The sequence below is a fragment of the Labrus bergylta genome, chromosome 10 (genome assembly GCF_963930695.1).
Source record: "Labrus bergylta chromosome 10, fLabBer1.1, whole genome shotgun sequence".
In the NCBI taxonomy this organism is placed as follows: domain Eukaryota; kingdom Metazoa; phylum Chordata; class Actinopteri; order Labriformes; family Labridae; genus Labrus; species Labrus bergylta.
This window is the reverse complement of record NC_089204.1, coordinates 5,629,342-5,642,567: the sequence shown is the minus strand read 5'-3', so window position 1 is coordinate 5,642,567 and position 13,226 is coordinate 5,629,342. Positions and strand designations below refer to the sequence as shown.

At 42.2% G+C, this 13,226-nt stretch overlaps 1 protein-coding gene across 1 annotated transcript in view; it reads left to right on the top strand.

The window, feature by feature from the left end:
• LOC109997490 (adhesion G protein-coupled receptor A3) overlaps nt 1-13,226 on the top strand; it is a 197,850-nt gene that overhangs the window by 60,212 nt on the left and 124,412 nt on the right. Inside the window, exons 8-10 of the mRNA XM_065959473.1 lie at nt 7,791-7,955; nt 11,454-11,673; nt 12,052-12,201. Of these exons, the coding sequence (XP_065815545.1) occupies nt 7,791-7,955; nt 11,454-11,673; nt 12,052-12,201 (535 nt within the window). The remainder of the gene's footprint in view (nt 1-7,790; nt 7,956-11,453; nt 11,674-12,051; nt 12,202-13,226) is intronic.

The following is a 13,226-nucleotide window of genomic DNA, read 5'->3' as shown; positions in this document are numbered from 1 at the left end:
GGATCGTCTTCCTTTTTTCAACAACAGAGGTTGCCACTCAGTGTTAAGCCTGCACAGCACTTCAGTCAACTGAGGTGGTTTTTAAATGTGCTGAATAATTAAACCTTGATTTGACTTGAAATCTTTTGATTTTGGTAACCCTTAGCAGTTGGTATCTGAAAGACTCTGTAGCATGGCAAAGAAAGCTGTTTGAAAACCATCGTAGTAATGATGCTAAAATAATATTAAGATGTTGTAGTTTTGTGTCAAGATCAAGAGTGTCAAGAGTGACAGACATAAAGTGTCAACCAAAGGTTTCTCAGATTCAGATGTCCATATTGTGAGTTGTCATTGTGTGAAGGCGTCCTTGTGCAGCTGAGCCTCCATGTTTCAGTGTGTTGTGCTGCTCCCATTCCCTCCACTGACCCAAAAAATAGTCCCCCTGAATTTTGGCTCTACTTTTCCAGCTCAGTGTCCCAAGTGAACATGATGAATTTCGCTCTGCTCCCATTCTGATTAGGGCCCTGCTCGCAATTACCCAGCGCTCTCCTCTTGTATACACAAATAATACAATTTTCTCCCCCAAGTGGAACCCTTTGGGGTCATGTTGCTCTTGGCACCCAAAAACGTCTCCCTGCTGTAGAAAACCTGCACGGAGGAGGGGATATCATTTCCATAGCTGATGAGAGTGTGAAGCCGAGCTCGATCCAACAAAAACAATCTGCTGCGTCTCGTCTGAACTTCACCCTCTGCCCTGAGACGTGTCTTAAATTGCAGCGTTGAGAGAGACGTGTGGGGAAAATGAACGTCCTGTGACTTCACCGCTCCAGCTCTCGTTAAGTCAAAGAGGAAAAAAAAGGAGGAATGCTTTGGCCTCTGACATGCCAGACGCTGTGACCGCTCGTTTAGCCGCTGTGGACAGAATATAAGTCATTACAGCCGTGTTGATGTCGTTCACCTTGGATAAATGTGCTCTGAGTCAGTCAGCCTCGCCCTGCTCGCCCCATCAGAGGGGAAACACTGAACACACAGGATTTAGCGCGTGGCTTAAAGCCCTCGCCTGGATTTGTTGCAGCACTGCGAGCGGAGAAGCCAAAGCCTCGTCAAGTGACCTCTTTGAAGGTGAACCCAAAATGTTTTGTGGCTATTTTCTCAGCTAAATTCAGCTTATCCTGCTTTAGGCAGCATCAGGCACACAGCCAGTGGAGGCGCTCACACATGATGTGACTGAAAGAGGCTGGACATTATGCAACACACTTTTTGTTTTTTAACATTTGTTTGGTAATGTTGTACTTCTGTGTCTTCGACTTTCACACTGTGCTGCTGAGTCATTACAGCCTCTTATTTGCTGGCGCAGGTGGGCCGATAAGCTGATCCGTTTACATTTCTCACAGTGAGCAGCAGCAAAGAAGCTGCCCCCATGAGGCCCCGATGTGAGCCAGACTCCTGCTGAGTAATGGTGTCAAGCCAAACTCCCGGTATTAGCTATGCTAGCGGCAGCAGCGGGACCTGCCTGTGATTCATGTTTCATTAATCAAACATTTTAAAGCCCTGTAGCTCGGTGCAGCAGACACTTTGGATGAATCTTTCTTAATCCTCTCCATTTTTAATCAGGCTAATCTTGCACAAAATGAGAAACCTGCTTTGGAAATGTTTCTGAAGGAAAAAGGAAAATGTCTCTCCATGCTTCCTCCTTTGAGGCTCTGCGGGTGATCTCTCTAAATAGCTTGTTTTTCAATGAAACTTTCTCCACCTGCTTAAACAAACACTTGAATGTTACCTTTTTGTACATAGAGGATTCATTTCAAAGCTTCTGTGAGGAGGATTTTACTACTAATCAGAATCACTACTCAGGCAGAAGTTATCACTGATGCTTAAAGCAGACATCAGGAAGACCTTCATTAGGAGAATAGATTATTTCAGTGTTGTCATAAAATCGGGAATATAAAGCACAGTTTGTTTTTATGGGGGGGGGTCTCATGGTGGAAACAAAGTTTTAACTGTCTTCCTGCATGATGATTTCCATTGCATTCGGCAGAGTCTGAAAGCTGCACCATGTGGAATTTGCAATTCAGCTACAGTAGCTACCAGCAGTAATTGAGCTCTGATCAGCCTATGACAGCATTGATAGTTGGGAAGTACAGATCAACAGCGAGTGAAGAATGTGCCTCGAGTCGCCCTTCCAACCTCTGCTGGTCACTTGTTGTCTTTAAATGTCTTTTTTTTAAGCAGCTCTCCATAAGTTTATTTGACCTAACAGTGTACCACTGTTTTCTTTAAACGCACATGAATTACCTTATGAGGGAGAAAAGCTGTTAAAAGGTGGTAGCACCAGCCTGGTCCACATAGCTATGTATCCCAGCATGCTTTGAGGAGCAAAGCAATGAATGGGGGTGAAGTTACAATCACATCAGGTCGCATGCAGGAGGTGATGGTGGCGGCTGCACTTGGAGGCATGACGGCATGTCTGAGCATTTTATACTGGCATATGGGTTGCAGCAGTATATAGGACGCAGCCCACTTTTTAAAGGTTTATTTTTGGCAGGCTTAATGTACCGAGCCAGAGCAGAGCAAGAAATCAGTGACAAAGAGAGTTGGGAATGACATGCGGGAAAGGAGTCACAGGTCGGACTCTAACCCAGGCCGCCCACCCGTAGGACCACAGCCTTCCGCACATGGGGAGCGTGAACCAACCACTAGTGTGACGTCACTTACTTCGAGCCAGTTCATGACAGTAAGGTATTAAAATTGCATTTCTTGCCACTGGGGCTAACAAAGAGATTTACAGGATGCAGACCAAAACATGAGTGAGACTTATACAACACTTACACATTCACAGATCAAGATCAACATACAGAGCAACAGTCACAAGGTTAACCATGATCAACACAAAATGAAAAGATCCTCCCAGAAGCTTTAACAGTTTCAATTCAGATCATGACTTCAGCTAATGTGCTGCTCAGAAAGTTCATAGCTTTGACTTCTGTTCAACTCTGGTTCAGCCCCTTACAGAGGGCTATTCTAATAAACCCTAAACTTTAAGATCTTAAAATTCCACCCACATCTTTCCTCTCTTATTGCATTAGAGTGTGTTTTCTTAGGAACGCCCCGCAGATTTACATTGTTATTTGTTCCTATTGTGATGTCATTGTAGAAGTTTTTTTTGTCTGTAAATAGCAAATGGGCTTGAGCTTGTATATTTATTTTCTAGTCTTCCGACTACTCAAAAAGCTTTTACACCGCAGGTCACACCTACACATTCACACACTGATGGTAGAGGCTGCTGAGTAAAGTGTCCATCAGAGGCAACTAATCCCATTCAAACACATTTATACCCCGCTGATGAAGCTGCAGGAGCATCTTGGGGTTAAGTGCCTTGCCCAAGGACACATCAGACATGTAGGTGCAGGAGATTTGTATCGAACCCCCAACCTTCCGGTTTGCAGACGACCGACTCTACCAACTGAGCCACTGACACCCCTTTTTTAAGCGTCATACCTTATAAACCTATACAACCCAGATACGAGGTTATGGAAGCCAGAGATCCATATTCATCACTTAAAAAAAATTATAATGATGTGTGTTAAACATATTGACCCAAAAAGATCAGAACTAAGAAACATGAACTAAACAGTTCTCCAGCTTATTTCAACTCGGTACTTTCCTTATTGTTTAATTTGACATATCCTCATGTTTAATAAGTACACTTTTTTTTAAAATGTGAAATATAAATGTTGTTTCTTTGTTGCTGTTTCAGATACTCATGATGCCATTCTCTGAAGTATCTTCAAATGACTCAGCCATAAAATCTGCACAATCTCATGACTTTTAGTTCCGTGTTACTGTGATATTTTTCTGCATCAATTTCAAACAGGATTATTCAAACAATGACATTTCAAAGTGAGAAAGCACCCGCCTTTGCCTTCAGTGCGTTGTCACCACGTTTTGCATCACCAATCCCCCGATGGAATGACATCATCAGTGATCGCACATCGTGATGACGAGACATCCTTTCCACTGCCTCTGTTGTAATTTATTTTGTTTACTCCTATCTGTCTGAAATGAAGTGTCATCTCTAAAAGTCTTTGAGCAGAATCGGTTGCTATGGCGACAATATTTGATCACATCCACAAATAATGACATTGGGGCTTTGGCTTTTTCAGCCAATGAAGACAAATATCAACTGTTGATTGAGATCTGGATGGATTAAGCCAAGTATTAATTATTTAAAGCTTTGGTTACTTTGATTAGTAATAGAGTGCTTTAAGACATGTTGTTGATTTCATGAGGATGCTGCATTACTGGAATTAGTTTTGTTCATGCTGTCTCTGTCTGCATGTGCGTTCACATGTTCTAAAAGAGGTGCAGACGTTACCTTACAAGTGATAATACAATCTGAAAGGTTAACTGCAGGGTTGCATGGACATGTGCAGCGTTGGATCATTTGCAGTGTGGAGGGGACAGATTGAAAGTTAACAGTCTCATAAGCAGCATTATGTAAACAAATTGTTAAATATCAGCGTGCAAGCATAAATGTTCCTAATGAGTCCTCGGGGAGCTGCTCCACAATGGAGCAGTGTTACTGTGGATGTAGGTCAGTGCTTTATATATGTGTGTGTGTGTGTGTGTGCGCCCCTGCCTCATTGCTTTACATGCCGGGCTGATTCCTTCATATGTTTATTATGTGACTATGACCTTATTTTTCCGTAAACTGGACTTCTCCGCTCCCCTTGTTTTGTCTGGATGCTGCAGGTCAGCGAGGGAAGTTTGGGATCCGGCTGCAGGAGAAAACGCCTCCAGTGGGGGAGAGTTCCTCTGTGATGCAGGCAAAGGGAGAAGGGGGGGGGGGGGGTGAGGGACTGTGTGGGATTTGGGGGTGGGGGGGGCGTTTCCCCGTGTATTTCCCAGCATTCAGATGCTTGGCTCATGTTCAGGGATGATGTAACTGTCACTGTATCAGTATCACTGACAAAAAGCTTTAAAAAATGTCATCAAAAGATCTTCAGTCAGGGGCACCGATAGCCTAGTGGTTATCACATGCGCCCCATGTACGGAGGCTAGAGTCCTCATTGCAGCAGCCGTGGGTTCGATTCCGACCTTGGCCCTTTGCTGCATATTGCCCAACCATCTCTCTCCTCTCAACATTTCCTGTCTCTCTTCAGCTGTCCTATCCAATAAAGGAAAAAAACGCCCAAAAATATGTTTAAAAAAAACCACATCTTCAGTCATATATTTAAGAGAGAGAGCAGCTGTTGCCTTGGAGACGCGTGCTGTTAACTTGACTGAGCCCAAAAGATTAAAATGTGAACGCCATTCACACTTAAACTCATCTAGCATCCTGTCAAAGAGAGAGGATGTTGTTTTAGAGAAGGAGACAGAGAGAAATCGTTTGGTGTAATCTGCGAGACAACAAGCGAGTAAGGGAGAAGATGTGCTTCAGCACAGTTATGTTTGAGAGTGACTCGTTTCTGTATAAGATTCTTATAGTGCGTCAAAAGTTTGTGGAAATGTGTGTTAATGACAACACTTCATAAAGCCCCTGTCCAAACTATTTAATGATGGGTGCAAAAATCCTTTAAGCTAGCTAAAAATGTCCAGAAATGCTGAAAATAGTTACACATGCAAAAACACACACACACACACACACACACATACACACACACACACACACACACACACACTCATATCCACAGTGTCATCATCTCAGTCATGCGTTCAAATCTGATTTAGGGCCTTTTAGAAAAGCAATCAGAAATGAGAGATTTAGTGGAACACAGAATATGATATCAGGACTTTAAAAAAAAAAAAAAAAGAAGTATTTTCAAAACTCAACCACAGAAAGTCATCAGGGCAGCCTCTCTGTGTGGAGTGTACATGTTCTCCCCGTGCATGCGATGATTCTCTCCGGGTGCTCCTGCTTCCTCCAGTAGTCAAAAGACATGTTCGTAAGATGAATTGGTGACTTTAAATTGCCCGTAGGTGTGAATGTGAGTGTGTCTGGTTCTCTGTCTCTATATGTCAGCGCTGTGATTGATTGGTAAACACTCCATGGTGTAACCCCGCCTCTCGCTCAATGACAGCTGTAAGCGGCTCCAGCCCCCCGTAAGAGATAATAGATCGATGGATGTTCAGTTAATCTGATGTACGTGATATATTTTTCTTTTTCTTTTGATTTATTTTTACTTCATCCTACAACATTTTTGTTCTTTCAGTTATCAGTTGTTAGTATTTTCTCTGTTCCTCTGAGACAACGAGACCTTGAATTCCTCGTCAAGCCACGATGGGACAGACACCGTAGAAGGAGAGAGAATACTGTTAATGCGTCTGAATAAATATTTCTCTCACACCCTCTCTGAGAAACGTTTTTTTATTTTTTTCTCCAGGATTACAGCGTCTCCACATCAGAGCCGCTCAGCCACTAATCATCTTTACTCCGAAACATTTCACTTTCTAGTCCAGTGTGTCATTCATAATCAACTGTCATACATTCCCCTTTGTGGAGCATTGTTCCCTAAGTTGCATTTACAAACTTTATACAGTGTTGTGTGGGCGTACTGTGACTCTTGTTGTGAACACAAACGGCTTAATTCAATCTTAAAATGAAAAGGCATTAGCTCTCTAAGTTCTCTCTAAGCAGTGTGTATATTTGACTTTAACTGGATTGTATTTGGAAATTAAACATTTGGTTTTATTTCCATTTTTATGATATCTGTTGTTTAGCAATCTCCTCCGGCTTTCTGCCTCTGTTTTTTCCACAAAGAAGTAAAATTAGAGATTAGTTGCCTTGGCAAATGGCCTGCTTTGGCTCTCTGTCACAGTTTCACCATCCTTTGTTTAATCAGGCATTTCTCCATTCAGATATGAATCACTGTGACGAAGTAGGAAAGATAAGCATGAGTAATGATCGTTTTTAAGTCACGGCCAACATTTTAAACCACTGTGTACACATTACAAAACAACAACAAGGGTCTCTTGAAAGAATTAAATCTTGTACAGCACAAAGATTGAAGTGTTTCAGTCCTGATTTCAGCTCCGGGTAAGATTCTTTCAGGTAATATACTGACCTTAAATAAGGATTCTAATATTTCTACACCTGTGGGCTGTTGTACCAGCTGTGCGGGACAAAAATCTGCAGTTCCTTCAGGGTCCTGTTGAGGCTGGCTGGTGTGACTGATCTGACCGGGGCGGCTGTGGTTCAGTCGGTAGAGTCGTCTTTCAACTGGACGGTTGAGGGTTCGATCCCCAGCTCCTGCAGCAACATGTCCAATGTGTCCTAGGGCAAGACACTTAACCCCAAGTTGCTCCTGCTGCTTCGTCGACACCACATGAATGTGTATGAATGGGATGAGTTACTTCTGATGGACTCACTACACAGCAGCCTCTACCATCAGTGTGTGAATGTGTAGGTGTGACCTGCGGTGTAAAAGCGCTTTGAGTAGTCGGAAGACTAGAAAAGCACTATACAAGCTCAAGTCCATTTACCGGCCGGTGGGCAGTTTTCATGAAGCTCTTTGTGTTTAGGTTGATGCAAAGTTGTGCTTCTAATGTCCGCTTCAGAAACCGATGGGTGACGCCACTCTGATTACGTCCATGTTTATAGTACAGTTGCTGGCTATAACTTACCTGATAACTTGTTCATTTATAATTGAAGTTTTCTTATTTTATTTTTGTATTCAACGCCTCGTCTTAACCTAGACTCACCTCCAGGACGCTGCACATGAAGCTCAGAGGGAAAAAACAATCAAAGCACCACAAGGACATGTAATCCAAACACACTGAATCTTTTATGTCTCTGCTCTCCTCCCTTCCAGCGAGGTCATGCTCTCAAACATCGAGGTGGGCATCGCTGGTGTCTGGGAGTGCTTGGTGACCAGTTCCCGTGGCAACACCACTCAGCAGATGGAGATAGTTGTTGTGGAGACGTCGGCGCCGTACTGTCCCACTGACAGAGTCACCAACAACAAGGGGGACTTCAGGTGAGTTCATCTCGAAATGAAAATAAAATAGAGCTACAACAGTTCATTGATTGCCAAATATGTCAACTGAATTGCCAAATGCAGATTTTTAATAATCAATGAATACGTTTAAAATTGTCTCATTTAAGTGTTCATATTTTCTGCTTTCTGTCCTCGCCATGACAGTTCACTCAATATTTGGGTTCTCGACTAGTGAGGACTTTTTTACATCAATTTGACCAAACTTTGAATTAATTTATTGAGAAAACAATAATCGTTTAATCAACCATGCAGAAATAATAAATTGAATGTGTTTTGTCCGTGTAGCCCCTTTCACATATGCACTTCACTCCCGGCAATCCGGATCAGGTGTATGTCTCACACAGATGGCTGTATCTCTCCCCTCCTGACTTTAGACTCCTTAGAAGAGTCAACAACCACACCTCTAAATCAAAATCTCGCCTTGTGAGTTCCATTTTTGAAATTCAAATTCTTGCAAAAAACCAGGGCCCGAATGCCAAATGATAAATGTGTAAAAAAAAAAAAAACATTAGTTCATGTGTGAAAGGGGCTTTTTATAAAGACTGTAACAAAGCTAACAGCTGTTTAGCTTGGCACAGAAACTTAAAACAGGAAACGGTAGCATGAGATGTTGTCAAGTTTAAATTGTCTATTAAAAAAACGGGTGTCACGTGTTTACCTGTATCTCTGGGAAAGTATTCTGTATTTAAGAAAGCTACTGGAAATATTCAAAAAGAGAGGTACTTTTTAGACCTTTAGACCTCAAAATATCTAAGTTCCAGAATTTCCCTTTAAGAATTGCGTCAATTGTTTGTCGCACTATTTGTTATTAGACCTGGAATAAAATATACACATGTTGACTGCCTTAGACCACATGCCGATCATTGATTGGTAAAGAGGACAATAGAGCCTTGTCTGATTATATATTTTAATAATAGACAACTATTCATGGGTAACCTCCCACAATCGCAGAAGCTTGACCTAGTAAGTCTTTTTTTATCAAGGCTGTAAAAAAAGGAGAAGATCTGACATGGGAAGGAGAAACACAACTCTCCAGATCCTCCATAAATCCACTTTTTTACCAATCCTCCACTCTTTCTGACCACCTTGTGACCTTGCACACACACCTCTTATATCCTCCTCCCCTGTGGGGCTGTGCCATCGTCGTGTACAATACTTTGTAGCTGCTGTACCTTCCAGCCCTCCTCCAGAGCAGCAGGCACACAGGCTCTGTTTCTGCCGGAGCATCGGAGTAATGGGCTGGAAAATGAGCCCCCTTTTTTTCGTTGAGGGCGAAATTAACGCCATTTATTACTAAGCAGCCGCCGCCCGCTGCTGCTGCTGAAACAAGGTGGATGGAGAGAGAGGGAAGAAGAGGACGGGGTGGGGGGCAGCATGATGGCAGGTCTCTACCCTCAGAACAGATTACAGGCCTCCTGAGGGTTGTGCTCTTTTATTTTCATTTAGATTAAGTCAAAGTGTTTCCACATTAAGCATTACTTTGGATTCATGTCTGCACTCCGATTTTGACATTGCCTTGAGGAGAAACCACAAAAGAGAAGACGTATTCTTCTCCTGTGATGTCAGACAAACTGATCACATTTCCGACAGTCTCTCCTGAGGATGCAGAAACAAAACCTTTAATTTAAAACTAAACCTGGAGTTCTTCTATTATCTGGGAAAAGGAGGCTAATATGGTGGACTATGACTGTGTGACTGACTCTTTACACTCTAATGAGCTTTATTTCATTGAAACACTAACAGGCGTTAACCTGGAAAATGAACGTTCTCCATTCTCCCGTAAAATCTCCCCGGCTCATATCAAAGGTTGGTCAGTAGAGCAGTTTTTGAATTTAGCTCTTGATGACGTTATTTGCAAAGTCTCATTTCTTGCTTGAGAGGAGGCTTCGCTGAACTTTGCGTGGCCGTACGAAGAACTCTTGTAATTACTCTTTAAAGATGCATTTCCCCCTCAGGAAGGAACACGCAGGAAAGGGTTTCTCCTGAATATAAACATCCTTCTTTTTAGTTTCCCATCTGTGGTGCTTCAGCAGTGCAGTTTCAAACTTTCAAAAGTTTTGGACTTGTGAGGAAAAAAAGGAACAGCAAAAGATATAACTCTGGGGTCCCATGGTGAAAAACAGTCAATGGTACATATGGACATATGAATCATAGGTCAAAATCTAAGAATTTCATAAATGTAGTCTTTTATTTGATGGATTTGTCTGCTGATATTCAAAAATGAACTACTACTAATGAAAAACTTATACCAAAGCAGTGACCCAAAACGTGCAAATTTTGCAATGACAGTAGGAAACTTCCCCAAGGGGTCTGACAGCACTCACTCTCATTGCCCTGCTAAGTGTTCATCATTGCTGTGAAAACCAAAAATCGTTAATGAAAGTCAACAAAGAAAAATGAGGAGGAATGATCCGTCTATCAGAGAGGAAGAGGAGTAAGTGTTGGGACGCTGGCAGACAGGATGGTGATGAACGCCGGTTGGAGGGGCGCCCAATTGATTTTCGGATTCTAGAATCGCCACTGCAAGTAATGCACGCGCTGCATGGCCGACCATGAACAAACTTTGGATCAGTCTAGAAACAGACAAAGAGGTGGAGCTGAGGCGAGCCTGAAGTCTCCTGGCAAACGTCTACAACGCACCCACATGTCTGTCACCTCAGTCACTCCCTTAATTTTGAATGACTCATAGCCACAATATAATAAAAACTAATGAGTTTAAAAAGCAGTTTACCCCCGTACAGTGTATCAATAACAAAACGAGCTATGGATACCAGATACATTTTTCTGCCAGGCTGTAAATGTGTTATTTTCTGCGGTAAAATTGGGAATTTTAATATGGAACCAACAGGGATTCCTTGGGTTTTGGAGCCAGCCTCAAGTGGACACTCTGGGAACTTTAGTTTTTTGCTCCTTCACTGGCTTAATTTTCAACACAGCAGGATGCCGCTTGATTGCAAGACATTCCCTGGCTGATGAGTGACCATCATGTCTTTCATCCCCCTGTCTCCCAAAGTTTTTTCTATCAATAACTGTTTGTTTTAAACATTTAATCTCCGAGGTACACTTTCCAAAAAGCCTAAATGTACTCTCTTCAGACTTTTGAAATCTCATCCAGTGAAGAATACATTAACCAGCTGTTTTCCTGTCTAATCAGTGAGTGTGCCTTTAAATGCTTTTTGTGATGAATCAAAAAATGTTTAGTTTCACTGTGCAAAAGAGTGGAAAAACCATCAAGCTGATTAATAAAGTTAGTGCATCATGTTCATTAAGTCAGAAGTTATCAGTAAGACAGCACATTGTTTCACAATCAACTATCAGAATCTGGCAGTCTTCTGCAAAACAATTAGAGCTCGCTGTAAATCAATTATGCTAATTAATAATATCCTAAGTACACAAAGGATGAAATTACCATCTGGTGCACGGTCTTGTTAACTTAACTCATATCAGTCCTGATAACTGGGATATCTCATGTGGCAGGTGGCCAAAGACGTTGGCTGGCATCCTGGCCTTCCTGCCCTGTGCTCCTGCCACCTTTGGATCTGCCCCCCACCCCTCTGGCAACGCTCCTCACCCCCCAGGTAAAGGGGAGAAGAAGGCGTGGCGGCGCTGCGACCGCTCTGGTCGCTGGGCCGAGGATGACTACACTCAGTGTCCGTACGCTAGCGAGCTGACACGCCTGCTGCATGAGCTCACACAGGTAACCACGACACTTGATTCTGTTGTCAGAAGCTATCTTCTTAATTTACCAGTTCATTACAATGTTGTCAGTAATGTTTTCATAAGTTCATTTTCCTAGAACAGAGAAGGTAACATGTCTGATTCATCTGTAGTCTGAAGAGATTTGCAGCTCTGAACATGTTAGCCTCTATATTCATAAGACAAAACAAGAGGTTCCGTTACTCCTGGGACTGGACCGCATTAAAGTTATCAAGTTCACCATTATACATGCACGGCAGGAAATAGCATCACACTGATATATTATTCATTATATGGTGTCAAGGTTGTTACATGTGACGTCTCTGTTGAATATCTGCAGACTGTGTTAATATTATTTCATATGTTCTTTTTATTTCAGATCACTATAAACACCACTAACGCTCAGCCTTTAGGTCAGCAGCTCGTGGCCTTCACCAGCAGGGCGGCGCACTTCAATGATGTCATGGACGTCATCTTTGTGACACACCTGGTGGAGAGGCTGACCAGGCTGGTGGAGAAACGGAGAGATGTAAGAGTGAACACATCACAGACAGTTTACTTCATAACATGTGATTAAAGTCCGACATGCAGCTGCGTTCTTTGGAATTCCAATATTTTTTTTTTTAAAGTTGGTGCTCTCCCTCTCAGATGAAATAAGACAACTTTACCCCCATTATGTTTTGTGTTAAAACAACTTTGAAGGGACAGACTGTGAGAGAAGTCAAGGAGTTAATTTGAATGACTTTAATTTATGACCTCTAAACAGATTTTGGGGCTTTTATCAATTTTTCCATCAGTTTGTGAGCTACCAATTAGCTTGTCATTTATTCCATCACTGTCTTGTTTTTTGGGTCAAGATCTCATCATATTAGGAGTAGAGGGCGGAGCTTGAGAGAATCAGGTTTGCAAATTCAAAGCTATCACTTAGTTACATTGAATTATGGATGCTCTTTGCTATGTTATTACCATCAAATCTGTAATCTGTCACAGTGAAGCAGCTGCTTGCAATAAACGATGAATGAGGGCAAATCTTCAATTGCATTAGATGGCGTCCAGGGGGTGATGTCAGCGGCTGCATTAAGTGTCATGACAGTAGATGTTTCAGCATTTTCAGATGGGTATATACAAACGCCCCCCTTAAGAAAAGAACAGACGCATGTGTCCATGTCAGTTTAAATGTTGTTTGCAATGTCTCCAAGTGTGTTGATGGTCAGGGGTAGAGTCCGGGAAATCCAGTTAAGGCCAGGCTGAGGGAGGGTCAAGGCCAAGACAGGAGAGCCAGGATTTAAATAAATTAAAACACATAACAGATCAAGGTAGCACAGTACATTACAGTTCAATACAAAGCATTTAAATACAATCAGCTCGCAGTTCGACTTCTCTCCTTCTTAATATACTCAATAAAAGTTCTCCGAATCTCAAGAAACTTGGAATGCTTGTTAAACTGTGTGTACTGAATTTCTTCAAAATAAAGACAAGAAACCATGTTGTTTAACCATTTTTTAAAACAAGCCACGTTTACATAAAAATATTGATATTCAATGTTGATGGTTT